Source organism: Microcebus murinus, chromosome 16, assembly GCF_040939455.1.
Source record: "Microcebus murinus isolate Inina chromosome 16, M.murinus_Inina_mat1.0, whole genome shotgun sequence".
Taxonomy (NCBI): domain Eukaryota; kingdom Metazoa; phylum Chordata; class Mammalia; order Primates; family Cheirogaleidae; genus Microcebus; species Microcebus murinus.
The window spans coordinates 26188926-26214127 of NC_134119.1; the positions used below are offsets into that span (position 1 = coordinate 26188926).

Consider the following 25202-nt stretch of genomic DNA (forward strand, 5'->3'; position numbering starts at 1 on the left):
AGAGACTAATTGCCAAGACAATTCATTTGAATGGGGAGGGGTCTCCTGCCCAGGCCAGACAGTGGTCTTAAGGAGTGGGGGTGGGGTGCTGTTTGGGATGCATGACAGGTTGACAGTAGCACCTCCTTCTGGTCAGTCCCCTGCCTTGTGCACAGCTGAAACCATTCTCCCTTCTCGCTACCCCCTGGGGCCTTACACTACTCCGACTATTAGGGTCCTCACTCAAGCAGTACCAGCAGGCTGTGGCTTCCCCTAGAGCCTAAATGCTTTATTGTCACCCTTGGGTTCTCAGGTAGGTGGGCCTTTTGCATATCATGGGTGGAGAGAGGTGTCTGACATTTCATACTTGGGGAGACTGAGGGCCATGTCAGAATGTCCTCTGGCAGACCAAGTCAATGGCAGAGCTGGGACTAGCCCTCAGTGCTCCCTCTGTCCTTCCTATCCACCCTCCAGCTGCCCTTCCGTGGCTGGGGTGGAGTGCAAGAGGGTCACTCATGGCTGCCCTTGGGGCCTTTCCAGTTAGGTGTGTTGTCTGGAAGAAAAGGCCCTCCAGCATGCCCCACCCCCTCATAACTGCCTTCACTGTAATAATGCACCCTCCTCCCCATTAGTTAGCTACTGCCCTTTCTACAATAATCAGTCATACTTGGGTGGACAGTGCCACACCCAGGAAGGTGCTACTACGCCTGTCCCTCTAGTGTCCATTTCTGGCCATTTCCCCCGGCACAGGGTTGCTCAGACCGCTTCCCTGTGTGGGCTGAGCCCATCACTTGGTGAACTCCAGCTCAGGTCCCGGCCCTGCACAACCTCCCTGCTGTGGCTCTCTCTTCCCACTGCCTCCATCCCTCCCCCCATCCCCACCCGGCCAAATTCAGGCCGGGGCTCCCAAATTCATGCCAGGTCTTCTGTTGCATTCTGCCTTCGGGGTCACATGCCCCCTGCCAGGCTGGGCGCATGGTCTTGTGTGCCTCTTCTAATTATCCCTTATCCACTCAGTCCTTGGCAGCTCCTTTCAGCCTTCCAGTCAGCGGACCAGGGCCCAATCCCAAAGCCAGAGTCTGGATGTGTCCGCACCCAGCCTCCCATGACCTCATCTCCCCGGCAGGAGGGCGGGGAAAGAGCGGCTGATATCAGAACAAGCAGGTGCCTCCGCCCCCGCCCCCGCCCCCCAGACGCTGGGACCGAAAGGGGGCGGAGCTGGGCAGAAGTGGCTGGCACAGCGCCCGCGCGCCCTCAGTTGGAAAGGAAGTCGATGGCTGCGCGCACCGATCGATTAGTGCTGACGTCGACCGCAGTGACCTTAATCTCGGTGTCGCCAAACTGCATGGCTGCACGGATTTCGCGGCGGCCAGGGGGCGCGCCGGCGTTGTCCGGGCCGCCGTCGGCGGGCTCGAGCTCCAGGCTGAGCGCGCCGCACTTGCGCACGCCTGGGTCGGTGATGAAGCGCGCGTCCTCCGCGGCGCAGCAGTACAGATTGATGAGCACGCGCCGCTGGCCCGGGCGCGCCGGGCAGTAGCTGCGCCGCACCTCCTCGCCCAGGGCCACCGACTGCTCCGCGGCCACGAATCGCTCGAAGACGTCGGTGCACCAGCGTCGGCCGTCACGCACCAGCAGCTTCTCGGGCGGGTGGCGCCCAGCCACGAAGCGGTTGAGCACGCCTACGCCGTAGGTGAGCGGCGAGCGGCGCACCCGCACCACGCCTGGCGCCTGGCCGAAGAGCACGGCGCCCTTGAGGATGGTGAGGCCCACGTCGTGCGGGACCACGACACGCAGGCCGCGGGCACCCAGCGCCGTCTGCACCGCGTGCTGCAGCACCGCCGACTCCGCGAAGCCGCCCACCAGGAACAGCAGCTTCACGCCCTGCACCTCGGGCCGCGCCAGGAGCGCCTCTGTGGGCAGGGCCGGTGGTGGAAGGGAAGGAAGAGAGGAGGATGGAGAGAGATATGTATATATAAAGAGAGAGAGAGAGAGCACGGCTAAGACCACTGGCGTCTCCCCTCCCCCACCCGCACCCTCCGGGCAACTAGAAACAAGCCACTTGACTACAAAACGATAGCCCAGTTCTGATGGAAAACACTGAGTGCTTTCAAGGAAGGCTCCTGGCAATACTTACAAGCTCTGCCTCCCCAACACTCAGGCTTCCCCCTTCTCTCCCGCCACAACGGAGGGCGAGGACACTGTTAAACACCTAGACACTGTGTAAAAGACATTGTGCTCCCTCTAGATACTTAAACTCATTTTATCTCTGTGATCACATTTTGGGAAACCCAATACTATCACCCCATTTTATAAATGGGGAAACTGAGGCACAGGAGGTTCTTCAACCTTCAACTTGGCAAGACTACACATCATTGCTCCTAGTTCTTTTTTTTTTTTTTTTTTTTTTTTGAGACAGAGTCTCACTTTGTTGCCCAGGCTACAGTGAGTGCCCTGGCATCAGTCTAGCTCACAGCAACCTCAATCTCCTGGGCTCAAGCAATCCTGCTGCCTCAGCCTCCTGAGTAGCTGGGACTACAGGCATGCGCCACCATGCCTGGCTCATTTTTTCTATGTATATTAGTTGGCCAATTAATTTCTTTCTATTTATAGTAGAGACGGGGTCTCGCTCTTGCTCAGGGTGATTTCAAACTCCTGAGCTCTAGCAATCCTCCCGCCTCGGCCTCCCAGAGTGCTAGGATTACAGGCGTGAGCCACCAGGCCTGGCCGCTCCCAGCTCTTAATCACCACTGTACATCATCCTCCAGGTGTTCCGGATGAATCTGGGTCTCATCCCAGTGTACAGATGTGTGGAGGTTTCCAGGCACAGATAGGGGAATTATTATCACATCTGGGTGTGTATGTGGGGGACAATGGAGGAGCCAGCCCAGGTGCTCACCTATGTGTTGGATGATCCCACTGACCGTGGGCTGAAAGAGCTCGTTCATGGCTTCACATGACATCCGGAGCATCCCCTGTGAGGACCACTTCACGAAGTTCACACTGTAAGTGGTGAAGGGGTCACAGGCCCATGGTCAGGGCCCAGCTGCTTGCACTAGCTTGGGGCCCATCGTCCTCATTCCCTACCCCTGCTTCCAGGCAGATATGCCTGGGCACTGACTGCACGCGGTGTGTAGAGATTGGGCTGGGTGCACCTTAGCCCTTAGCCCCATTCTGCTCTCCCAGGGGTTTTAGCCACCAGCCTGCTCCAGGTTCAGCTTGAGATCCCGGGAGAGGAGCCTCCCCATGCTTCTGTGCTGAAGAGCCAAGGAGCCCTGGCTGGCGGGGCGGGTAGTGGCTGGAAGGTGTGTGTGTGAGGGGGAGGAGAAAGGCAGGAAGGAGACAGACGTTGCCCACCCCACCATGCATCTCCCTTTTGCTCCTGTTCATCCGGGCTGTGGATTTGGGGGTGAAGCCTACCCGGCTTGGGTACCCGTGCCCCTCCCCCTGCTCCTGGGCTGGCTTGATAGGTGTGTGGGTTGAATCAAGCATACCTCCAACCCCACCCCTGAGGCCCAAGACCCTCCCTTGCAGGGGCATTCCCGTCAGCAAATGCTGCCTGAGTCCTGCGGCCCCGAAGGGTCCCGGGCCCACCTGCTCCGGCGCAGGGCGGTCTCCACGTTGTGGCCTCGCTGCTTGCGGTAGAATTCGATGAAGGAGAAGGGCAGCGAGATGTTGAGCGCCCCTGTACGGTGCGGGCCGGCCGTGCGTTTGCGAGCCTCGAAGGCGATGGTCAGATCCACCCAGGCTGCTGGCCGTTGTCTTTTGAAGGTGGCGATGAAGTCCTCGCCGAAGATGCGGCACAGAAGTTGCTCAAAGGCCAGGTCCACGCCCACCGCGCCGTAAGGGCCGCCTGGAGTGGAGCAGGGGCGTCAGCGCCCACCCGGCCGCCAGGGGGCGTTGGCTGGGACCGGGGCGCGCAGGGTACCTGGGGGGCCGCCTGGCCACTCACCAGACGCCTTGTAGAGCTCCTTGAGGGTGCCGTGGGGCTGCTCCAGCTGGTGCACGGTCAGGTCCACGGTACCTCCGCCGCAGTCTGCCACCATGTAGCGGTCTCCTGCGACGGCGAGCGCGGGCACACTCGTGCTCTGCCTCCACCCTCAGCCTCCAGCCCCCTCCAGCCTCGCCCAGCCTCAACCCTGCCCTAGGTCCCCAGCCCTGCCTGCAGGGGATGGGGAAGGGACATCAGGGGCTTCAGGTGCTTGAAGGTGAGGGTGTGGGGGAGAATTGATTCCAAGGCTCTACAACTCCACCTGCCCTGGAGGAGTGGGAGTTAGGGGCGCGGCTGTGAGTGGGGTGGAGATGCAGGTGTTCGTGAGGGGACTGCCAGGTTAGGTCACAGTGGATGGAGGAGGAAGAGGCAGGCCTCACAAATGTGCCCTTCCTCCCATCAGTATAAGGTGCTCCACAGGGGCCAAGAATATCTCCACCCCCCTCTCCACTTACCTGCTTGCATCTCTGCCCACAACTCTCCTACACCTGACTCCACCAGGAACGTGCGGCTGTGGCGGGACCTTCGCAGCTGCTCGCGGGCTGGAGGTCAGAGGTCAGCAGGAAGTGAGATTAGAAGGAGATGCTCCAGCTACCACGTGCACCTCCTATCCTCCTGCCAAGGCCCTCCATGAGCACCCAGAGCAGCCAGTGCTCCTGAAATGCCAACCCACCCCTGACTGGGAGAGCTTAGTGCTGAACCCGAAACCTTGGCACTGTATACCCAACAGCTGAGGGAAGAATTTCCGGACACAGGACTTTCCCTTAATGCAGAAGGGTTCAGGCCATGGCAAAATCAGAGTTAGGAGGGATTGGAGGAGCTGGGGGTTAGGTCTTGGGAGGTGTCAGGGGGAGCTCAGGACTTAGGGCTTCTCCTTGTAATGGTAGATGGCATTTGGGGGCATGACCAAAGTTGACCATTGTTGTCCTTGGCCATGGTGCCGGGTCCTGGCAGCAGGAGCTTTGGGCTGTGGTGGGAAGACTGGGGCAGAGAGCGGTAGCAGGGATGGGAGGGGCAGCTGATGCAGTGGGTGTTTAAGGGAAAACCCCTGAAGACCCCCCTTCAGGTCGGAGAGGGGGCTGACTTCCCCCTTTGTCAGTACCCAAGCATCTACCCTGGGATGGGCTGTCTCCCCCAACTGGCAGGCTCAGGGCTGGGCTGAGTCCTGCCCTCCTCAGACTCTGCTCCCCAAGGGCAAGGTGGCGTTTCCATACTCAGATTGGGCTCCGGGAGGTCAGAGCAGCGGCCAGTCCTCTGACTAGATTCCCCCTGAGCAGAGCAGTGCCTCCCTTCCTCAGACTGAACTCCACAGGGATGTCTCTACCAACTCAGATTGGGCTCCTCCATGTTGGAGCTCCCTCCCCTTCATCCTCCCCTTCATCAGCTGAGCCTCTGGCCTCAGTGACCCTCTGACCCTCCAAGGGTGCATGATGCCCCTGCGGGCAGCTCACCCTGCCGGAAGCTGGAGTCGATGGAGCGGCGCTCGCCCAGGCGCCCACCGCCTGGGGCCCGGCTGCTGAGGTCCATGAGCTGGTGCAGACGCAGCTTTCGGCAGTACACAGAGGCAGCCTCAGGCTCCAGGGCGATGAGCAGTTGTTCTGCATTCTCTCGAGACACCAGTCCAGCCTAGGCATGGGTGGTAGGCAAGATCAGGCAGCACCATGGACTGTCACACCCAAGATGGCACCCCGGAGTGGGGAACTGGGGCATTTGGGGCTCCCACCTTCTCCCCCATCACACCCCACCCATACTAGGCCTCTTAGGCCCCTCCATGCTGCACACATTTGGAGCTGCCTCACGGCCACCCTGTGATCAGGCTGGGGAGGGACATGGCCATGGCCAAGGGTGCCAAGGTTGCCCAGCAGAAAGAGACCAGACAGAGTGCAAACCTAGAGTGCTTGGGATCTTTCATGCAAGCTTCTCAAGATGTCAGGGCTACAGCAAGGTCCCCCTTCATAAGTGCAGGCCTGGCCAGCTATGTGCTGGCTAGAGGTGTTAGCAGGGATTCTAGCACAGTGTGGGAGGTGCAGTGGCTCAGAGGAGATGATGGGAAACCCCATTTAGCTCATTGAACACTCTTTCTCCACCAGGCTGGTGGTCACAGACTCACAGGCCACCTTACTCCCAGGAGAACTCTGTTCCCAGGGAATCTGATATAGCAGGAAGGAAGCAGTGAAATTCCAAGATAGGCCAGTTGGGGGGAGACAAACTCGAGACCGGGTATTTCCAGCATCAAGGCAAGGGATCCCTATGGGAAGTACTTTATGATTTTGTGGGTTCCCCAAATTCTGACCAGATAGGGGTGGGGGATACGGGTGGGAATGGAGAGTTCCTGCCCAGGGCCAGCCCTTCCTGAGCTGGCAGCCAGGGAACAGTGTGGGAGGAAGCAGGGCAGCTAAACAGGCAGGGGGCACTGGGGTGGGGGTGTTTGTTCTGGCTGGAGACAGCCTTGCTGTCATCCCAGTCCCAGCAGGGAGATGCCCACTGTGCTCAGGGTTAGATCCTTCCAGCGACAAGTATAAGCACCTGTAGACCTGGCCTCTGAGTCATGCCTGACCCACAAGTGTGGGGGGTTGGGCATCCTGGTATCATCCAGAAAGGTCCACAGGTAGGTTTGAGATCCTTTTTGTATATCCTAGGGTCTGTCCCCCAAGGCCCCAGGGTTAGGACCAAGCAAGAGGTCTTGTGCTGGGAGGCTACGCCCCCTCTCTGTCTCCACTGAAGAGGATAGTGCCTCCCCACCCCCCTTTCTGCAGACCTTTGAGCACCTCTCTGGTTGGAAGACCTGCACACATTGGCCAGAATCACCTCCCTTCATAGTTTCATAATCTTGTTTCCCCTGCTCAAAAACCTACAAAGAGGACCAGGCATGGTGGCTTATGCCTATAATCCTAGCACTCTGGGAGGCTGAGGCAGGAGGATCGCTTGAGTTCAGGAGTTCAACACCAGTCTGAGCAAGAATGAGACCCCATCTCTACTAAAATTAGAAAAAATTAGCCGGGCATGATGGCACGTGCCTGTAGTCCCAGCTACTCAGGAGGCTGAGGCAGGAGGATCCCTTGAGCCCAGGAGTTTGAGGTTGCTGTGAGCTAGGCTGATGCCACAGCACTCTAGCCTGGGCAACAGAGTGAGACTCTGTTTCAAACAAACAAACAACAAGAAAAAAACCTACAAAGATTGGGGCAGTGGTAGGGGTGTTCCTGGAAACACTAATGCCAGCTAAAGTGGATGTTCTAGGTGTCCTGTCCATCGCTGTGAGTGTTCGCTGCTATTGGCTCACAGGTGTCCCCTCCTCTGGACCAACTGCCCTCAGCTGAATGGGAACTGCATCACTTGGAGAGGTTTCCCTCCCACTCCCCCAGCAACCAATGACAGACTGACAAGAAGCCAGCACCTTGCCTCACTGTGGCTAACTAACTCTGTGCTACAGCTCTCCCTGGGATCAGGCTGAGGATAGACTCTAGCAAAGACCAAATCCTTGCTCAGCTCCTTCTGTCCTGCTTCCCTCCCTCTCCTTCTCCCGAGAGCCCGTCTTAAATAGACCACGTGCACAAAACTCTGCATTTGGACTCTGCTTCTAGGAAACCTCACTTCAGACACTCTCTATGCTGGCCTGGACTGTGCCTCTTGTCCATCTGTGCCCTGTTCCCACAGGCCCACTCCCTCTCCTATGGACAACAATCTTCCAAAATTCCCAGCAGAAGGCTGGAGGTCTTTACACAGACTCTGTGGTCCCAAGAGGTCATTGGGACCAAGGGTGGTGGGGTAAATAAGGGTTTGGGGCTATTCCCAGGGCCTTCCTGAGCAGCGTTCTCTGCCCCACCTGCATGTCCTCACCAGGTAGGCAGCCTCCCGCATGAACTGCTTGGCCGGCTGTTTCCAGATGGCAGGCACTGTCAACACCCAGCGCACAGTGTCCTTCTCTGGCAGCGATGGGCACTGCTCCCTCAGCTCCTGGAGCAGGAGGTGGCAGTGAGGGGAACAGCTGGCTTGGGGGGGGGGATTCTCAGCACTCTATGAAAGCTGGAGGAGCTAATCAAACCACAGGAAGGACTTCCCAGCTGAGGTGGAAGGATCCCCCCTCCCGCCTGTGTGGCTTGGTTCGGGCTCTATAGGACAAGAAGGCAGGGGACTGAGGAAGATGACCTGTGACCTCTAGCAGTGGTTACCCATCGGATGGACAGGGTGGGATGAAAGGAAAGGATGGACCCGGGGTCCCACCTAGTCGGCAGAGATGGGGCTGCAGTGCACCTGAAGAGCGTGCTCCTTGAAGAAGCGCAGGGCATGGGCGAACACTTCCAGGGCGGGCATCTTCTTTCCATTTACCGCCTCTAGCTGGGTCTTCAAGGTGAGATCCTGGCAGGGACACAGGGAGGCTCTATAGGAGGCCATAGCTCTGCCCCCATTTCCTGACGACCTCTCTCTTAAAATCACCCCATTTCCAGGCGCTTCCCCTCTTTAGCACCGCTGCATTCTCGCCCCAATCTCACATTAGCTCTGTCTCCAGCCCCAGCCCCTCTCCTGAGCCCCACCCCTCCCCCAAGCCAAGCTTTGCTCGCAGCCCCGCCCCACTCTCTCATTTCTGAGCCCCGCCCATACCCTGGTCCCTTTTCATCCAGCCCTGTCCCTCCTAGCCCCTCCTCCATCAGGCCCTTCCTTACATCTTTTAGCTTTGCTCCACCTGCATAGCCCCGCCCCTTTCTATCCTGGCCCCGCCTCCACGGCCGGAGCCCTGCCCGCAGCCAGCCGGGATGTTGCTCACAGTGGCGCTGTGGATCTTCATCTTGAACTTCTCGAAGTAGAGCCAGTCCCGCGCCTCCTCGGGGTCCAGGTCGTGGTAGTAATCGCGAGCGGTGTAACCAAAGCTGTGAAAGGCGCCCTCCGGGGTCAGCAGCAGGCAGGTCGGGGTCTTCTGGTGGGCCACGCCCGGGTCTCCGCCCTCCCATTTCCTGCGGAGGCACAGGGCGGTCAGTGTTGCCAGCGGTCAGTGTTGCCTGCAGCGACCCTCCCTTCGTGGCAATCCAGGCTGAGGGACGGCATGTGCAGAAGCTCAGAGGTGTGAAAGAGCAGGGAACCTACCAATAGGTTGGCTCAGTATGCAGCAGGAGAAAACATAGGGATGCTAAGGTCAGATCATGAAGAGCACTGAATGCCGTATCAAAATTCTATCTTGGCTGATCTTAAGTAGTGGAGTAAAGAGGCATGCCCACATTTGCCTATAGAAAGAAAGGTCACTGGTCCCCATGTAATAACAGATTGGAAGGAAAGGAAGGATGGAGAAGGTACCCCAGGGAGGAGGATATTGCAACCGGCCAGGTGAGAGAGGGTGGGGCTGAACTTGGGCAGGGGCAGTGGCCATGGAGAGAAGTGGATGGGTATTCCAGAGACATTAGGGAGACACGAAAATAATGGGACTTAGTGGCTGGTAGGAATGGGAAGGGAAGACTTGGGAGGGCTTGGCAGGGAGCCAGGATGTCCCCCAGTTACTTCTGTGACCGTAACCTCCACAGGCAGAGACAGTGTCCCTTCATGTGCCCTCGGCCCCAGCATGGCCTCAGCCATGTGTGCTGAGGAGCATGCCAGCTGGGGCGCCCTGCAGCTCCTAGAGGGCTGTCAGTGCCCAGAGCCTTTGTGACTTCCTGTGATGTGGAGGGAGCAGAGAAAGGGGAAGGACAATCATTCCAATCTCATGAAGCTGAAGTCCCATGTCTCCTTGGGACAGGACAGGGACCTCTCTATCTCTCCATTCACCCTTCTATCCAACCTCCAGGCCCCGGGGAAACCCGCTGTACCTCCCACCAGTCTGAGTTGAGAGCTCTGAGGTCTTCTATAGCTCTGCTTACTGGCTGCAGGCCCATAATACACACTCAAAAGATCAGGGCCTTGAGGTCCAGAGTGTTCAAACAAATGTGTCGTTGAGATAAAACCCAATATCAGAATGGATTTTTCAAATATCTCTTTCATAACAATTGTGTGACTTGTCAACTCGGCCCTCTCAACCTTCCTTTTCTTTCTTTCTTTTCTTATTTATTTATTTTCTAACCAGAACCAGAGCTTACAATGAACCTTCATTTTCTTGGGGGTTTTTCTTGACTGTTGGACCTAGGAATCGCCTCTAGGAATCTGCCCCATAGGTCTCCCAGCACACGTTTTCAGAGAAGGCTATTCCTTGCGGCACTCTTTGTAATAGTGAAAAATGAGAGGGAAAAAAAAAACCCTAAAACCGTCAACAGAGGAATGGATAAAATACGATACATCTGTACTACGGAACACTATGCAACTGTTCAAAGAAAGTGGTAGTTCTGTTCGTACTGACATGAAATAGCTACCAATAGTGCTGAAACTTTAAAGCAAGTTATACAATATCCCCCTTTTATTTAAAAAACTCATATATGTGCATATATGTGTTTATGTACAAGCTTAGATTTGTAGTGTATGTTTATTATATTTTACGTACCAATGAAAATTTAAAATTAAAAACAAAGCCTGATATTCCCTGCAGGAGGGTACGAGCTGCTGCAGTTGCGGCTGGGGGCCCAGGCCGGGGGCCAGTCCTCCAACCTTTTGCCCCAATAGGGAGCTCCAGACTAGTGGTGGCAGAGCTCTGAGGAGCCCCCTTGTCTCAGTGACAGTACTTTTGGGGCCAAGTTCATCCCAGGGTATGACCACCTCCCCCAATCTCCCAGCCCAGCTCCTCTCACCTCATCATGTGGATGGTCTCAGGGTCATTGGCAAAGCTGAAGGCATAGCCACTGGATGTGGTGCCGAAGTCAATGGCCACCACCACGGAGAAGGAGGCCTGCTGGGGGGCTCGGGCCTCCGGCTTCTGCAAGTGCAAGACCTAGAGTTAGCAGGCAGCCAGCAGCGCTCCCTAACTGCACTTAGGAGCTCCTCCCCTCTGCTGGCTGTAGTCCAGACCAGCCCTGGCCCACCCCACCTGCACGCCTGCCTTGGCTCCCCTCCGAGGCTCCAGGCTGAGCCCTGGACATGCCGACTGCTCAGAAAGTCTGGGCCTCTCAGGTAGCCCCTTGCCGTTTTTGGATTAAGCTCCTGCTTTCCTGCTTCCTGTTCTCTGCCCACTCTCTGCATAGACCACCTTAGCCCCACCCCCATCTCACACTGTCTTCACAGCCTGCCACCAGCCTGGGCCCAGCTGGGAGCAATTTTGCTCCTCTGGGCAGCTTTACAGCACATGGACTTGTGTATATTTTTTACCCTCTTGCTCTTTGTGGCCACAGTGACACAAACCAGACTCTGTCCGATTTTGTGGCAGAGAGGCAAGGCCACGTGCACATGCCCAAAGTGGTTCCTACCTTCTCCCAGGCCAGGCCTGGGCTTCCTGAGAACAAAGGGGTTCCCAAGCTGGATCACCAGGGCAAGGCCATCCAGGGCGGGGTAACCCAGGGAGCTTGGTGCTGGGGAGGTTATGTCCTGGATACTTTAAGCTAGTAGTTTCCAAAATATTTTTTAGCAATGTGTTTCCTCTCCCCACAATATGACTTGGGTTAAGGTGGGCTGTGGTCCACAGGAGGGGGAGAAACTCTGGAAGGCCCAGTGCTCTGAACACTTGGAAGAACCTCCAGCCAGGCCAGCTGCAATGGCCCCTGGGTGCTGTCCTATGGCAAGGCGGGTTGGGGGAAGTCGGGCTCATTTTTTTAGTAGGATTGCTGCCCTACAGTCCAAGGCCACTCAAGGCTAATCCTTCTGGAGGGGGGGGCGGCACATGCCTGGACTGTGCAGGGGCAGGAGGCATGGTGGCACCCTCATGCCCCTCCTCCTTCCCAGGCCAGGCCCTGCCCCCCCTCTGCCAGGCACGACCCCTCCGTCCCACCTAGGCCACCCCCACCCAATCCCTACCCCAGGCTTACAGGAGACTGCGAGGGTGTGAGGGGGGCAATGCCACAGCTTTCTTGGGTCCTTGGGGAGCCAGGTGGGCTGGGCACTGGGGACCGCTCCGGGCTGGAACCTGCAGAGAAGAGAGGGCAGATCATACTGGCACAGTTGGGGTTTTGGCGATGACAGCGGGCCCATGCCTGGCACTGGGAAATTCTCTATCCCTACTTGCTGGGCCTGGGCAAGGGACTCCCTGCCGGGTGACAGGGGTAGGGTAGGGAGGACACCCATGAGGCAGGGGCAGGGGCTAAGGCCCTGTTATCAGCCAGAGGCAACCTTTCCTGGGAGAGTGACACATGCTTCACCTGGGGACTGTGTCCCCCAGCACCCTCAGACACACAGTGGGGGAGGAGAAAGAGACAGAAGCATTGTGTGGCAGGAGACTGAGCCCAGAGACAGAAAGGCAGGAGAGATGAAGAGGGGAAAGCTCCTGGGGTTGGGAGAAGGAGGAGGAGCCACAGACCTAACTGCCAGGGAGGTGGGGCCACTGGCCCAGGGGTGGGGCCATTCCCCCCTCCCCCCTGAAGTTGGGCCACATGGTTCTAATCAGGACTTGAGGGAGGTCCCCCCTCCTCCCCACCAGGGCCACAGACAGGCCCAGCTGGCTGCTTGGGACGACCAGCAGCTTCCCCCAGGCCAGCCCTGAGTGGGGGACGTCCACACGATAGGGAGTCTGATTACCATCCCCCCCAACACCCGAGCCAGCATTTAGGGGCAGGAGGCCTCACTGAGACCCTGGTGCAGGCCCGGGATTGGCTGGACCTTTGGTGGAAGTAGAGTAGCTTCGGGAAGGAAGCCCAAGGCCTGGCTTAGAGGATCCTGCAGCTCATGGGACAAGATGGCCTGCCTGGCCAGACACCACAGGTGTGGGCTGGTAACTGGTCATTGAGTGCTGATCACTAAGTATGGTCCCTAGGTGAGTGTTGCTAGGGGGTGCACGAGGAGTACTGGGCTGCCCTGAGATCCACAGATAAGGACAGGGACAGGGAGTGGAGTTCTGGTGTTAAGCTCCATGGACAAGTCAGGCAGGTCTGTCTGGCTTCAGGCTGAGCCAGGGCAGGGGGCCTGCCATGTGCTCCTAGACAGGCCCCAGCTCTCCCTGGCCCTGGGGTAACCTGGGAACGTATGTGAAGGGCCAGGTATGAGGGGGACTCTAGGAAGTTCCTGGACAGGGCTGGAGTCTGTCTGAGGTGCTGGAGGGGCAGGGACAGAGTGGTCACATTCCAAGGGCTCCCTTTCCTTAGGCAGTCAATGCAGGCTTGGGCCCTGCCACCAGCTGCAGCTTGAGAGGCCAAGTTGCTGTGGCTTGAGCCTGGGAAGGGAGGCAGGAAGGAAGGGCCCAGCCCGCCAGGTCTTTGTGAATGGACTTCCTGAGGAGTGTCCCGCCTGCCCCCCCCCCCCCCGGGCCTCCCACCCCTGCAGAGAGCCCAGAGCCTGCTCCCAGACCAGGCCATGGGCAGATGAGCAAGCACACACAGAATTCTGGGCGTGCACACACGCCTGCAGCCTGTACGCTCTCACACAGGTCCTGTGCACAGAGACCCACCAGCAGAGAGACACACACACTCACTGACACACACACGGGCTGCTGCACACGGAAAGCCAGCACAGGGCACACACATGCATACTGTCCTGGGCACACAGACCCTCCCAGCACACACACATGCTCTCTTCCACACACTCATGCCCATGAGGGTCCTGTGGACAGGCCCACCCTGTGCAGATGTATACACACACACACACACACACACTCAGAATGGCTCTTAGGAAGCTCTGCTGGGAGGGGCACACGTGGACAGCCCATGGGTGGGTCTCAGTGCTGAGGCAAGTGGGTCAGACAGAGCAGTGGGGGGTCTCACCAATGTACAGCCCCTGCAGGCCCATCTCCGGGACAGCCAGCATCCTTGCAGGCCCTGTAGCTGTCAACAGGAACAGACAAGCAGAATGGGATTTATTTGTGCCTTTGTTCCCTCACCAAATGCTTATTTATTTTATTTATTTATTCTTGGTTGGAGTCCTTTGAAGCAATTCCCAGACATCATGTTGTTTCACCTATAAACTCTTCACCACGTCTCTCCAACAGATAAAGACATTTTAAAAAACATCACAACACCATTCTCACGTCTAACAAAATGAACAGTAATTCCTTGATCTCATCCTAAGCTCAGGCCCACAGGCCCAGCTAGTCTCAAAAATGGCTTTGCTTTGTTGGAATCAGTATCCTCCTAAATGTTTTCTGGTCCCCCTCGTGATTTTGAGATGACAAGTGATGCCGAGGGCTGTGAAGGTAACGGCTGGGTACAGCAGGCAGGAAGGGGCATGATAAGACTGGACACAGGACAGGGCTGGATGGGGCTCACCCTGCAGGCAGGCCCCTGAACACCCCAGTTTAGATTTGGTTTTATATGAAGGACAACAATACATCTTGGAAGGTTTGAGGAGGAAGGGTAAGGGTGAGGGCATGACTAAATCTTCATCTTGAGACATCTCTCCGGCTGCCCAGGGAAAGTGGATTGCAGCAGGCAGTATGGAAGCAGGAGCCCAGCGGGCCAGGCAGCCTTCTAGGAGACAGATATTAGTAACAGTGGTGGCTACATGCCTCAAGACAGAGTCAAGACATTTAAGGGACAGAAGTTAAAATTAACAGGGCTGATCAGCATGGATACGGGGAGGTTAGGAAGAAGGTGTTGAAGGTGGCACTTTCTGGCTTAAGCTAAGAGATGGGTGGCAAGATGGAGAACATTGGAGAAGGAGCAGCTCTCAGGGCAAGGGCAGAGTCTGGGGAGCAGTTTTTTTTTTTTTTTTTTTTTTTTTTTTTTTTGAGACAGAGTCTCACTCTGTTGCCCAGGCTAGAGTGAGTGCCATGGCGTCAGCCTAGCTCACAGCAACCTCAAACTCCTGGGCTCAAGCAATCCTGCTGCCTCAACCTCCCGAGTAGCTGGGACTACAGGCATGGGCCACCATGCCCGGCTAATTTTTTCTATATGTATTAGTTGGCCAATTAATTTCTTTCTATTTACAGTAGAGACGGGGGTCTTGGGGTGCAGTTTTGAACTGCTGAGAGAACCCACCATGTGGCCAGATGATTTGGGATCTGGAGGACAGGGAGAAATCTCAGTTGGAGATGCGCGTTTGGAGGTCACTGTCATGGGAGGCTTGGTGGAGAGTTGAAATGGGGAAGGGAGGGAGGAGAATCTACGCTTAAAGACTGAACAGAGGACGGTGGGCTGGCCAAAGAGATGGATATGCCTCCTGTGCTGTCATGAAGATCACACTAAGGGGGGTGAAGCCAGCTGCCTGCAGGAGGCCCTTAGATGAGACTGGAAACACTTGTTTCAAGTCTTGTTCACAACACAAGTTTCAACACTTGTTCCAAACCTAGGCCCAAGGTGGCTAGGCCTGGATGAAGAGTGGGAGGGGGTGAGAGCCCTGCGCAAAAACCCTGGAGAAGCTCAGCTGAGATCGGGAACCACGTCAGGGCAGTAGCTGGTGGGACCTAAAGCTTGTGGGAGCTGAGGAGGGGTATTTATTTTATTTTCTAAGATAGGAGGAACTTGAGCCTGTGTCTGTGAAGTTCTGGGGGCCTGCTACAGGCAGGATCAACAGCTTTGTTAATAGTTTTGTCAATAGCTTTGTCACTCAAAGTGTGGTTTCAGAGCCAGCAGCACTGGTACCTCCCTTGAGCACGGCAGAAATGCAGAAGCTAAGGCCCCACCCCAGACCTGCGAAGTCAGAACCTGTATTTTAGCAAGATTCCCAGGCCATTCGTGTGCACACCAAAGTTTGACGCATGCTTCTCTATGGTGGCCCTTGGCCAGTCTGCAGATCGTTGATGCTACTGTCCTCATCTGTGGGCCTCACTGCCCCCTAAACAAAGGGTGAGCCTGCACAGAGCCAGCCCACCCTCTTGTCTGTGGCCAGTGGCCCGGATCAGAAGGTTTTGCAACAGAACACAGGCTGACACAGAGCTGGGCGCTGGCATACCCATGCACACACGTACACACCCTTACACACAGTTCACACCAACCCAGCCCCATCCTGGACACACACCCTACTCCCACATACTCTTGTATCTCCAGGATACTGCTCCATGGCCAGCGCCATGGAGATTTCCAGACAGATACAGTGTTGCTGTCCTCTGTGTCATTGGAGGTGCACAGCTGGATGCCCAGGAGGAATCAGGGGAAGGACAGGGGCTGGCTGTGGGCACTCCTACAGCAGCTGATGCCAAGAAAAGGGAAAACAAATAGAGGGGCTAAGTAGGGATCTTGGGAGCCGGGGCAGGCTCCCAGCTCGGGGTGATGGGGGAGAATGCTATGGCTGGTATCTGTCTTCCCAATTCTGCCTTCACTGACATGTTGGTAGCTTGAAATCAGTCATAGTTGAGAGTATTTACACCACAGACTTTGGCGAATCAGGTTTTTCTCCCTCTCAGAGAGTTTATTGTAAAACACTAACCAGCACACCGCTGGAGCAAGTCCACGAGGGAGGAGCTAGCAGCCCTAATTGTACCACTTTGTTGAATGAATGAATGGATTTTCTGGACCAAGGCTATTGTACCTGGAAGAGAAACAATTTAGAACCACCAGGAAAAAAAAGACCGAGTCGTCACTCTAAGCTGGACACCATGTCCAAACCACATGTCTATGACCCCCCCAGTTACCTCCCATCTCAAGGCGTGTGACACACTGAGTGCCCCTACACTGGGCTTTCAGGGTTGGCCAGGGCCTATTATGGCACGTGGCATAAGTGCAGCATGTCACATCTCTGCATCTCAGTGCTCTTTCCTATAAAATCAGTGATACAGAGGGCTTGTGAGGACCGACAAATCCAGGTACAAAAGTTGTTAATAAAAGCAAGGAATTGGGCAGGTGTGAGTGGTGGTCTTTCCCTTCACGATGTGGATTCTGTGTCTTCTCTTGTTAGAATTTTTGGTCTTGCCAAGAATTTTATTCTAGCCACCTTGAGTTCTTTAGGGACTAAATCAGTTTGTGTTAAAGAAGGAAGACCCCAGTGATTCCCTGAGAGGTGGAAGCAGGGGGTCCGGCAGACAGGCAAGCATGTTGTACACATGCCCTATGTGTCTCTGGGAGGCCCCCCAGGCACACACCCCCAGAAACATTTAAGGAGTATGCTGACCATGGGGCTCAGGACAACCCCAGCTCCCAAAAGCTAGCTCTGGACGGAGTCCACAGCTGGAAACTGGGGGAGGCAGACCCCCCGCCAGGGGCCCACTAATTGCACACTGGTGGTGCCTGTGGGTTTGAGAGTGATTGGAGTGGACAGTTGACATAGAAAGTAACTTCGTTTCTTGGCTATAAGCACATGCCAAACTCTGACCCCCACCCTACCCATAGATAGACCCCTAATCCTGTCCATAGACTGACCCTGTCATGGACAGACCCCCTAACCCTGTCCATAGATTGACCCCTAATTCTGTTCATGGGCAGATCCCTTTCGCTAAGATTAGAGGTCGTATTGACCTCTAATCTTCAGCTTCACCCTGACCCATGGCCCTGACTTCTACCCAATCAGCACGGCCTGTCAGTCACTGGGGACCAGGACAGGGTGTGGCGAGCAGGAATTCACTACCAGAGACTCCCATCCCAGACTGCCCTCCAGTCTCACAGTAGCCTAGGAATTTCTGCCTGATGGAGAGACTTCTCTGAGGATCTTTTCCCGGGGCAGGGTGTTTGGGCTGGGCACTTATGCCCCGGGAGTGCTGTGGGCATATAGTGTTGCTGGGTTCCAGGGCTCCACACGATGCCATGCAGACAAAGGGCCCACCCAGATCTTTCCAGCTTCCCTCCTCCCAGGACCTGCCTCTCCCGCCTCCTGCTTTCTGCTCAGCACCCTGTCTGCCCTTCAGTGGAACAGGACTCTGTCAGCGGACTAAGGGAGGTCACAGGCATTTCTTCCAAGCCACAGAGTGGGCCAACCAGGACCCAAGGGACAGATAAGCGTTGGCATCCAAAGAGCTGCCCCACCTTGTTCTGGAGAGAAGCCTTGAGGAGAAAGACCAGTGGGAGGCTGTGGTGTGAGGAGGCTGCCTTGTCTTGTGCTGGGGCGGGGGTGACAGAAATGGCCTCCCATGGCCCCTCCCTGTCCTCAACTTTGCTTTCCATACATCCTGCCACACCTCCTTGGGTCCCCATCATGGGAGCAGCCAGCTCACAAACAACTCAGTCCCACAGGGCCCAGGCCCTGCAGCCCCTCCCACGCTCTGCCACAGCCCCCCATTCCTGCCCCAGCTCTGTGGCCCTGGAGCTGCATCTGCTCTCACTCCCTCCGGGTCTCTGCCCTGCCCGTAGCTTGCGTCTCAGACCGCTTCACTGTCCCATGGGAGCCCAGACCTCACCTCACCTGGACCCTGAGGTGAAAAACCTGAGGTCCCTACTCCTGGCCACCCAGCCATTCTCTTGCACACCTGAACCGCAGGTCCTGGGGCCTGTCAGGCACCCCCAACACACACTCACACATACAATCATCACCCAGGTCTCCACCTCAGGCCTCTGCACCCTGTGCCCCCAAATTGGCTCCCTGGAGCGGGCCCCAGCCCACGCCAGCTCTCCTGGGAGCCCCGGGCTCAGGAGTCTCCTGCCTGGCCTCTGAGCAGCTGTGTGTGGGGTCCGAACCAGGATCTGCCCCCACCCAGCCGTGGCCCCAGAGTCAGGAGGTTTTTGGTAGGGTCTCAGGCGACAGCCCGGGACGGCAAACCTCCGCGCCTTTCTCCACTCGGGGAGCCCAGCTGCCCTCGCCCCAGAACTCACCTCCGCCCTCCCGACAGCTCGACCCGTCCAACCGCCTGGATCGCTGGCAGGTAGCCCCAACAGCCTGGATCGCGGGCGGGTAGCCCGTGGCCGTGCCCGCCCCGGCGGCAGCCCTCGACGTGCGCCCGGCCCGCGGCCCCACTCCGCTGGCTGGCGACCCGCGCCGCCCCCGCGCCGCCCCCTCCCCCAGGCCGGATGGCCGCGCCACTGCGCCGCTCCAGCCCAGATGTGCGAGGCCGGGGCGGGGCCTGCCTACGCGGGCCTCCAACGAGGGGCCCAGCCTGGCTCCGCGTCCAGGGCCCCTCCCTGCGCCCCTCCTGCGCCTCACGCCCGGCAGCCAGGCCGGCCCCGTGCCTCCCCCCGCGAGCAGCCCGGGGGGTGGGAGATGGGGGAGGGGAGGGAGGGGAAGAGGAATTCCAGACCCCTCGGAGGCCTCCCGCGGCCCAGCTGCGGAGGGGCTCCCTGCTCTGCCTGGCAGGCCCACCTGGGGGCTCAGCCTGGGCCTAGCGGCTGGGGAGGGAGGCCCCGCCCCAGACCCCTCCGTCTCTCCCACCCCAAACCTTTGCAGGGCTACTTCCCCTCCCTGGAAGGCTTTCCCAACTCCTCTCTGCCCAGCCAACATGCTCCCCAGCCATAGTGTCACCTCCCCATGCTTGCTGCCCCCCAGCCATAGTGTCACCTCCCATGCTTGCTGCCCCCCAGCCATAGTGTCACCTCCCCATGCTTGCTGCCCCCCAGACATAGTATCCCCTCCCCAGAATTGCTGCCCCCCAGCCATAGGGTCACCTCTCCATGCTTGCTGCCCCCCAGACATAGTGTCACCTCCCCATGCTTGCTGCCCCTCAGCTATAGTGTCACCTTCCCATGCTTGCTACCCCCCAGCTATAGTGTCACCTCCCCATGCTTGCTGCTCCCCAGCTATAGTGTCACTTCCCCATGCTTGCTACCCCCAGCTATAGTGTCACCTCCCCATGCTTGCTGCACCCCAGCTATAGTGTCACCTCCCCATGCTTGCTGTCCCCCAGCTAGTGTCACCTCCCCATGCTTGCTGCCCCCAGCTATAGTGTCACCTCCCATGCTTGCTGCCCCCCAGCTATAGTGTCACCTCCCATGCTTGCTGCCCCCAGATATATTGTCACCTCCTCATGCTTGCTGTCCCCCAGTTATAGTGTCACCTCCCCATGCTAGCTGCCCCCCAGCTATAGTGTCACCTCCCCATGCTTGCTGCCCCCCAGCTATAGTGTCACCTCCCATGCTTGCTGCCCCCCAGCTATAGTGTCACCTCCCATGCTTGCTGCCCCCCAGCTATAGTGTCACCTCCCCATGCTTGCTGCGCCCCAGCTATAGTGTCACCTCCCCATGCTTGCTGCCCCCAGATATATTGTCACCTCCCCATGCTTGCTGTCCCCCAGTTATAGTGTCACCTCCCCATGCTAGCTGCCCCCCAGCTATAGTGTCACCTTCCCATGCTTGCTGCCCCCCAGCTATAGTGTCACCTCCCATGCTTGCAGCCCCCCAGCTATAGTGTCATCTCCCCATGCTTGCTGCCCCCCAGTTATAGTGTCACCTCCCATGCTTGCTGCCCCCCAGCTATAGTGTCACTTCCCCATGCTTGCTGCCCCCCAGTTATAGTGTCACCTCCCCATGCTTGCTGCCCCCCAGCTATAGTGTCACCTGCCATGCTTGCTGCCGTATTGTCAGGGCTCTGCCCCAGAGGGCCTCCTTAATGGGGCCAGGGGTGTGGGTGCGCTGCACCGACAATTCTAAGGTACTGTACCTGGCGGGGAAGCCAGCGTGGTGTCCGATCAGCAGTGTCCACGGGTTGGAGTGTGCGCCTGTGTGTGTCCGTTTGTGCATCTGTGGGATGTGTTTGTGTCTGTTTATGTTCCTCTGTGTGTGTGTGAGTGTGTCTTTGTGTGTCTGAGACTGTGTATACCTGTATATCTGTGTCCTCGTGTGTGTCTTGAAATGTTTATGTCTGTGTCTGTGCATGTCTGTGTGTGCCCGTTTGTATACGTATGTGTGTCACAGTGTCTTGTATCCTTGTGTTTGTGCCTGAGCATGTGTGTCTGCATTTGTCGTCTGTTTGTGTGTAACAGGAGTCCTCGGCCAGGGGCTGGCAGGCCTTCGGCTGAGCATAGCCAGGGAGGACTGAAGTGAGTGTATGTGAGCGCATTTAATATTTGCAGGGGCTGAAGGGTCTGGGCCCCCACACACCTGCCTGCCTCTTGTTTTTCTTTTTCCCTTCCACCCAGGTTCTGCCCCATCCACCCCCAGCTCTGAAGATTGGCAGCAGGCTCCAAGCAGGAGTGAAGACACGTGTGTGTGGGGGGTCCCAAGCCTCAGTGCCCTCCTGCTTGGCAGCTCCATGCTCCCCACTTCAGTCCCCTCAGTCTGATATGGGAGTCACAGGCCCCACCCTTGGGTAGCTTCCAGTCTGACACAAGAGAAAGACAGCAAATGCTCCCAGTGAGTCCTCCTTCCGTGTTAGAGGAAGTTTGATTCAATTGTCATCAGAAGGTTTGGGCCAGGTGGACTCAGACAAGGGTCCTGCAGACCCCCTGCCCCTCCCCACCCTGGGCCCTTACACCTCCCTCCCACCGGTCTCTAGCCACATGGGCCCACCCTCTGACTTCACCCGCTTCCTGCTTCTCCCTGGGTTGGGGAGGCACAAGGAAGGATCAGCCTCTGAGTGTCCTCCCAGGGGCCTCTCCCCAGGCCAGCCGCCCTTCTCTGGGCCTGTGCCCAGGGTCTCCCCTCCCCATGGGATTCTCTGGCTCTTAGCCCTGCCCCTCCAATCCATCTCTATTGTGCAAATCTGATCCCATCCCTCCCCCACTCCTACACTCTCTGTCACTCCCCGTGACCTACAGGAGAAGATCCAAGTGATCTTGGCCATGGACTGCCCTTAGCTGACCTCTTAAAGTCTCTTTCTCAGCCCTAACCTCCAAGTCTGATTCCTGCCCTCGGGAACAGGCGCTTCTGTGCTTTCGAAGCTTTATAGGCCCCAGGAGAAAACTGGCCCCTTGGCCCCTATTGCGGGTGCTCTGTCTGCTTGGGGTTTGGAAGGCAGGAACAGGGTCTCCCTTTCCTGGTGCCCACTGTCTGGCCGGATGTGGCAGACCTGCAGGCAGTTTTAGGGCATATCATCCCCCCACCTGAGCCCCTTAGCACAGAGGGCTGCAGAGAGAAGTCCGCAGTGTCCCGCCTCCTGTCCAAGCCTGGCTGGCTGCTCGGCTCCAGAGCTTGGGGCACACACCCCACCCCCAAACACACACAGTGGGGACGGCAGGTGCCCCCATGCCTGCCCCTGGGGCAAAGGCTTTCTTTGCCAGTGAACCCTGTTGACTGAATTCATGGGGTGCTGGTGCCTAGCTGGGTCCCCCCCCCTGCCACTTCAGTGTCCCCCACCACAGCCACTGGTTCAGGGGGCAGAGAGAACTCTCTCTCATTCTACAGGTGAGAGAGCGGAGGCTTAGGAGCATAGGGTACCGCTCTTGCCTCTGCCACAGCTGCAGGAGGCTGGGGTGGGGACGTGGTGCCTGAGCACCCAGTGGCCACCCAGCCTGCCTGCCCATTCCTGGGGATGGGAGATGGGCAGCTCCTGGGACAGAGGCCTGTAGAATGCTCCTCTACCCCATTCCTGAGGTGTGAGCTTCCTTCCAGGAATTACTCTGCCTGCCCCCACCCAGTTGAACTTCCTCTCTGCGGCCCACTGCCTCAGGCTGCATCATTTTCCTCCCTGGAAGTGGGAGTGTGGGAGGCCCAGCCCCTCCCAGCTGCCTGTGGGAGCCTGGCGGCCAGGGGTTCTGGGCTTAGCCTTGGTGGCTCCCTGCTGTCACTGCTCTGTGAGCAGCTGGTGCCTCCTCCTTCATAAAAAGAAAGTCTCGATGTCTCACCTTCCTGCTGCACCCCTCGAATGCCCCGCTCGAAATGGCACCCAAAGCCAGCTTCAGCCAGGACTGGACCCACCTCCCAGAACTCTGGACTGACACCCGCCCCCCTGCAGCCTCTTCTCCCAACGGGACATGAGGGTTTCCCAGCAGGGACATGGAGAAGGCTTCAGGGTCCTGATCCGCCCCTGAAGGATGCTGAGAGTGAACCACACAGGGAAGCCGGAAGGACACCCCACTGGCAGGGACAGTACAAAGGCATGGAGTGTGGCCAGGGCAGGAGGCAGAATGGAGTTGACAAGCTGGGCAGCCAGTGGGGTGAAGGGCTGGGCGACTCTACCCCTGGGACTCTACCCCTGGGGCAGTCCTACCCTTGTAGCCCTTGTAGCCTAGCCCACAGGCACTCGGCCCTGTGCACGGGAGCCCCCACCCCACGTGTCCGCTTGGGCATTTTCACCCTATTCCAGAGCCCTGGGAGTTCGGCTTCATCACACAATTCTCTGGTCACCCGTCACTTAGTTTGGGTGAGACCTCCCCTTGCCAGTCCCTGCCCCACAGAACTGCCCCTCTGCTAGGGTACAGGGGTGCAGTGAAGACTAAGGGAAATGAAATAGAGATGGCATTTCTATTTCAGCCATGGCGAGTGTGGGGAGGCCACAGGCCCCCTCCGATGCTTATTCCATTTTCTTAATAACAGACTCCTTTTAGTCATGTATGGGGTCACCCAGCACAAAGAGCATCTCTCCCAGCCTTCCTTGCGGCTCGGGGTGGCCATGTCTGGCTAGTGAGATGTAAGCAGAGTCATTACGTGGCATCTTCCAGGAACCTTCCTCGAAACATCTGGGGTTGCCCATTGTTCCTCATTCCTCGTCCTGCTCTTCTGCACCCTGCTGCCGGGTATGGCAGTGGGACGACTGGCCCTTCAGTCTCCACTTTGGACCACACGGCTGAGGGTCACACCCTAGCGATAGCACAGCAGTGGCCCGCAAGGAGACCGAGCGCTCCAGCAGTATTCCATTCCAGCCCAGGGCTGCGTACTTCCAGACTTCTCAGCGCAAGACCAAGAAACTTTTATTTAGGACGCTATTTTCAGTTTCTGTTAGTCACAGCAGAATGTAATCCTATCGGCTTCGACCCCACTGGGAAACGTTGACGAGGCAATTGGTATATGGATCTGGAGCTCAGAGCGGAGTTTTGGGTTGCGGGTAGAAATTTGGCAGTCATCCTCGGGAGGTGGAAATTGAAGACACGAGGACGGGTGAGCTCACCCAGGCGGGGTGTGTGCTGTGGAAGAGGAAGGAAGGGAGGAGGGGGGCGAGGCCAGCGGGCTTCCCCCTACCCACCACCCCGCTTTGCCCACGAAAGACGATTCTGGCTTTGTCCACTCAATTTCTTTTCTTTTCCCTTTTTAAATTGATGTATAATAGATGTACATAGTTTTGGGGTACGTGTGATAATGTAATGCATTTTTGTGTCCACTCAGTTCCATTCACTCCCTTTCCAGCATGGTGTGACAAAGCTTCTGCCACCCCAGACACTTCTTGGCTTTTACGATGCAAAGTCAGGGGGAAGGGGGCTCAGGGGGGGATAACAAGCTAATGGACTAGGTTGGGGGAAGTTTTTATGAGGTGTTTTTTAAAAGAAAATGGGGCCGGGCGTGGTGGTTCACGTCTGTAATCCTAGCACTCTGGGAGGCCGAGGCAGAAGGAGGAGTTCGAGAACAGCCTGAGCAAGAGCAAGACCTTTTGCCAGGCGTCGTGGCATGTGCCTATAGTCCCAGCTACTTGGGAGGCTGAGGCAGGAGGATCTCTTGAGCCCAGGAGTTTGAGGTAGCAGTGATCTATGATGATGCCACTGTCCTATACCTGGGGTGACAGAGTAAGACTCTGTCTCCCAAAAAAAATAAAAAAATAACATCATTACCCTAAAAATCTTCCATGTTTTGCCTGTTCATTCTTTCCTATCCCTTGAACTCCCGGCAACCACTGATCTTTTTATTGTCTCTTTTTAAAATTTTTATTTATTTTTTTCAGGATTTTGAGTGCTTCTTTCTCTCTCAATAGCTGCTGATCAAATCCCAGAGCAGAGGCCGGGCGCTGTGGCTCACGCCTGTAATCCTAGCTCTTGGGAGGCCGAGGCGGGCGGATTGCTCAAGGTCAGGAGTTCAAAACCAGCCTGAGCAAGAGCAAGACCCCGTCTCTACTATAAATAGAAAGAAATTAATTGGCCAACTGATATATATATAAAAAAAAAAAATTAGCCGGGCATGGTGGCGCATGCCTGTAGTCCCAGGAGGCTGAGGCAGAAGGATCACTCAAGCCCAGGAGTTTGAGGTTGCTGTGAGCTAGGCTGACGCCATGGCACTCACTCTAGCCTGGACAACAAAGTGAGACTCTGTCTCAAAAAAAAAAAAAAAAAAAAAAAATCCCAGAGCAGGACTCCAGGCTGGGTGCAGTGGCTCACACCTGTAATCTTAGCACTTGGGGGGCCAAGGCAGGAGGATTGCTTGAGGCCAGGAGTTGGGGACCAGCCCTGGCAACATAGTGAGACCCTGTCTCTACAAAAACTTTTTTAAAAAATCACCCAGGTGTGGTGGTACACACCTGTGGTCTTAGCTACTTAGGAGGCTGAGACAGGAGGGTTGCTCCAGTCCCCAGGAGTTAGATGCTATAATGAGCT

The 25202-nt window shown here is 57.0% G+C and overlaps 1 protein-coding gene across 2 annotated transcripts; it reads right to left on the bottom strand.

Annotated features, from left to right (window-relative positions):
- Positions 1 to 247: 247 nt before the first annotated feature.
- On the bottom strand, positions 248 to 18711 carry HSPA12B (heat shock protein family A (Hsp70) member 12B). Of its 2 annotated transcripts, XM_012755206.3 has the most exons (13): positions 18631 to 18711; positions 13720 to 13779; positions 11836 to 11933; positions 10669 to 10793; positions 8730 to 8916; positions 8219 to 8323; positions 7805 to 7921; positions 5419 to 5593; positions 4423 to 4509; positions 3929 to 4033; positions 3571 to 3829; positions 2876 to 2979; positions 248 to 1889 (listed from the first exon to the last, which is right to left on the bottom strand). In XM_012755206.3, exons 2-13 carry the CDS (start codon positions 13760 to 13762, stop codon positions 1234 to 1236), a joined length of 2061 nt encoding a protein of 686 aa, XP_012610660.1. In that variant the 5' UTR covers positions 13763 to 13779; positions 18631 to 18711; the 3' UTR covers positions 248 to 1233. The 2 variants fall into 2 exon arrangements, with proteins under 2 accessions (XP_012610660.1, XP_075867085.1); XM_076010970.1 differs by lacking the exons at positions 11836 to 11933; positions 18631 to 18711 and having other exon boundaries at positions 13720 to 13736.
- Positions 18712 to 25202: the final 6491 nt, after the last annotated feature.

What these genes read in the sequence shown, in the direction of transcription:
- HSPA12B (XM_012755206.3), bottom strand. Translation starts at nt 13,762, where the DNA reads ATGCTGGCTGTCCCGGAGATGGGCCTGCAGGGGCTGTACATTG. An exon ending in GGAGCTCTACAAGGCGTCTG is followed by an intron (nt 3,830 to 3,928) that starts GTGAGTGGCCAG and finishes GCTCCACTCCAG; the next exon opens with GCGGCCCTTACGGCGCGGTG. An exon ending in TGGGATCATCCAACACATAG is followed by an intron (nt 1,890 to 2,875) that starts GTGAGCACCTGG and finishes CCCTGCCCACAG; the next exon opens with AGGCGCTCCTGGCGCGGCCC.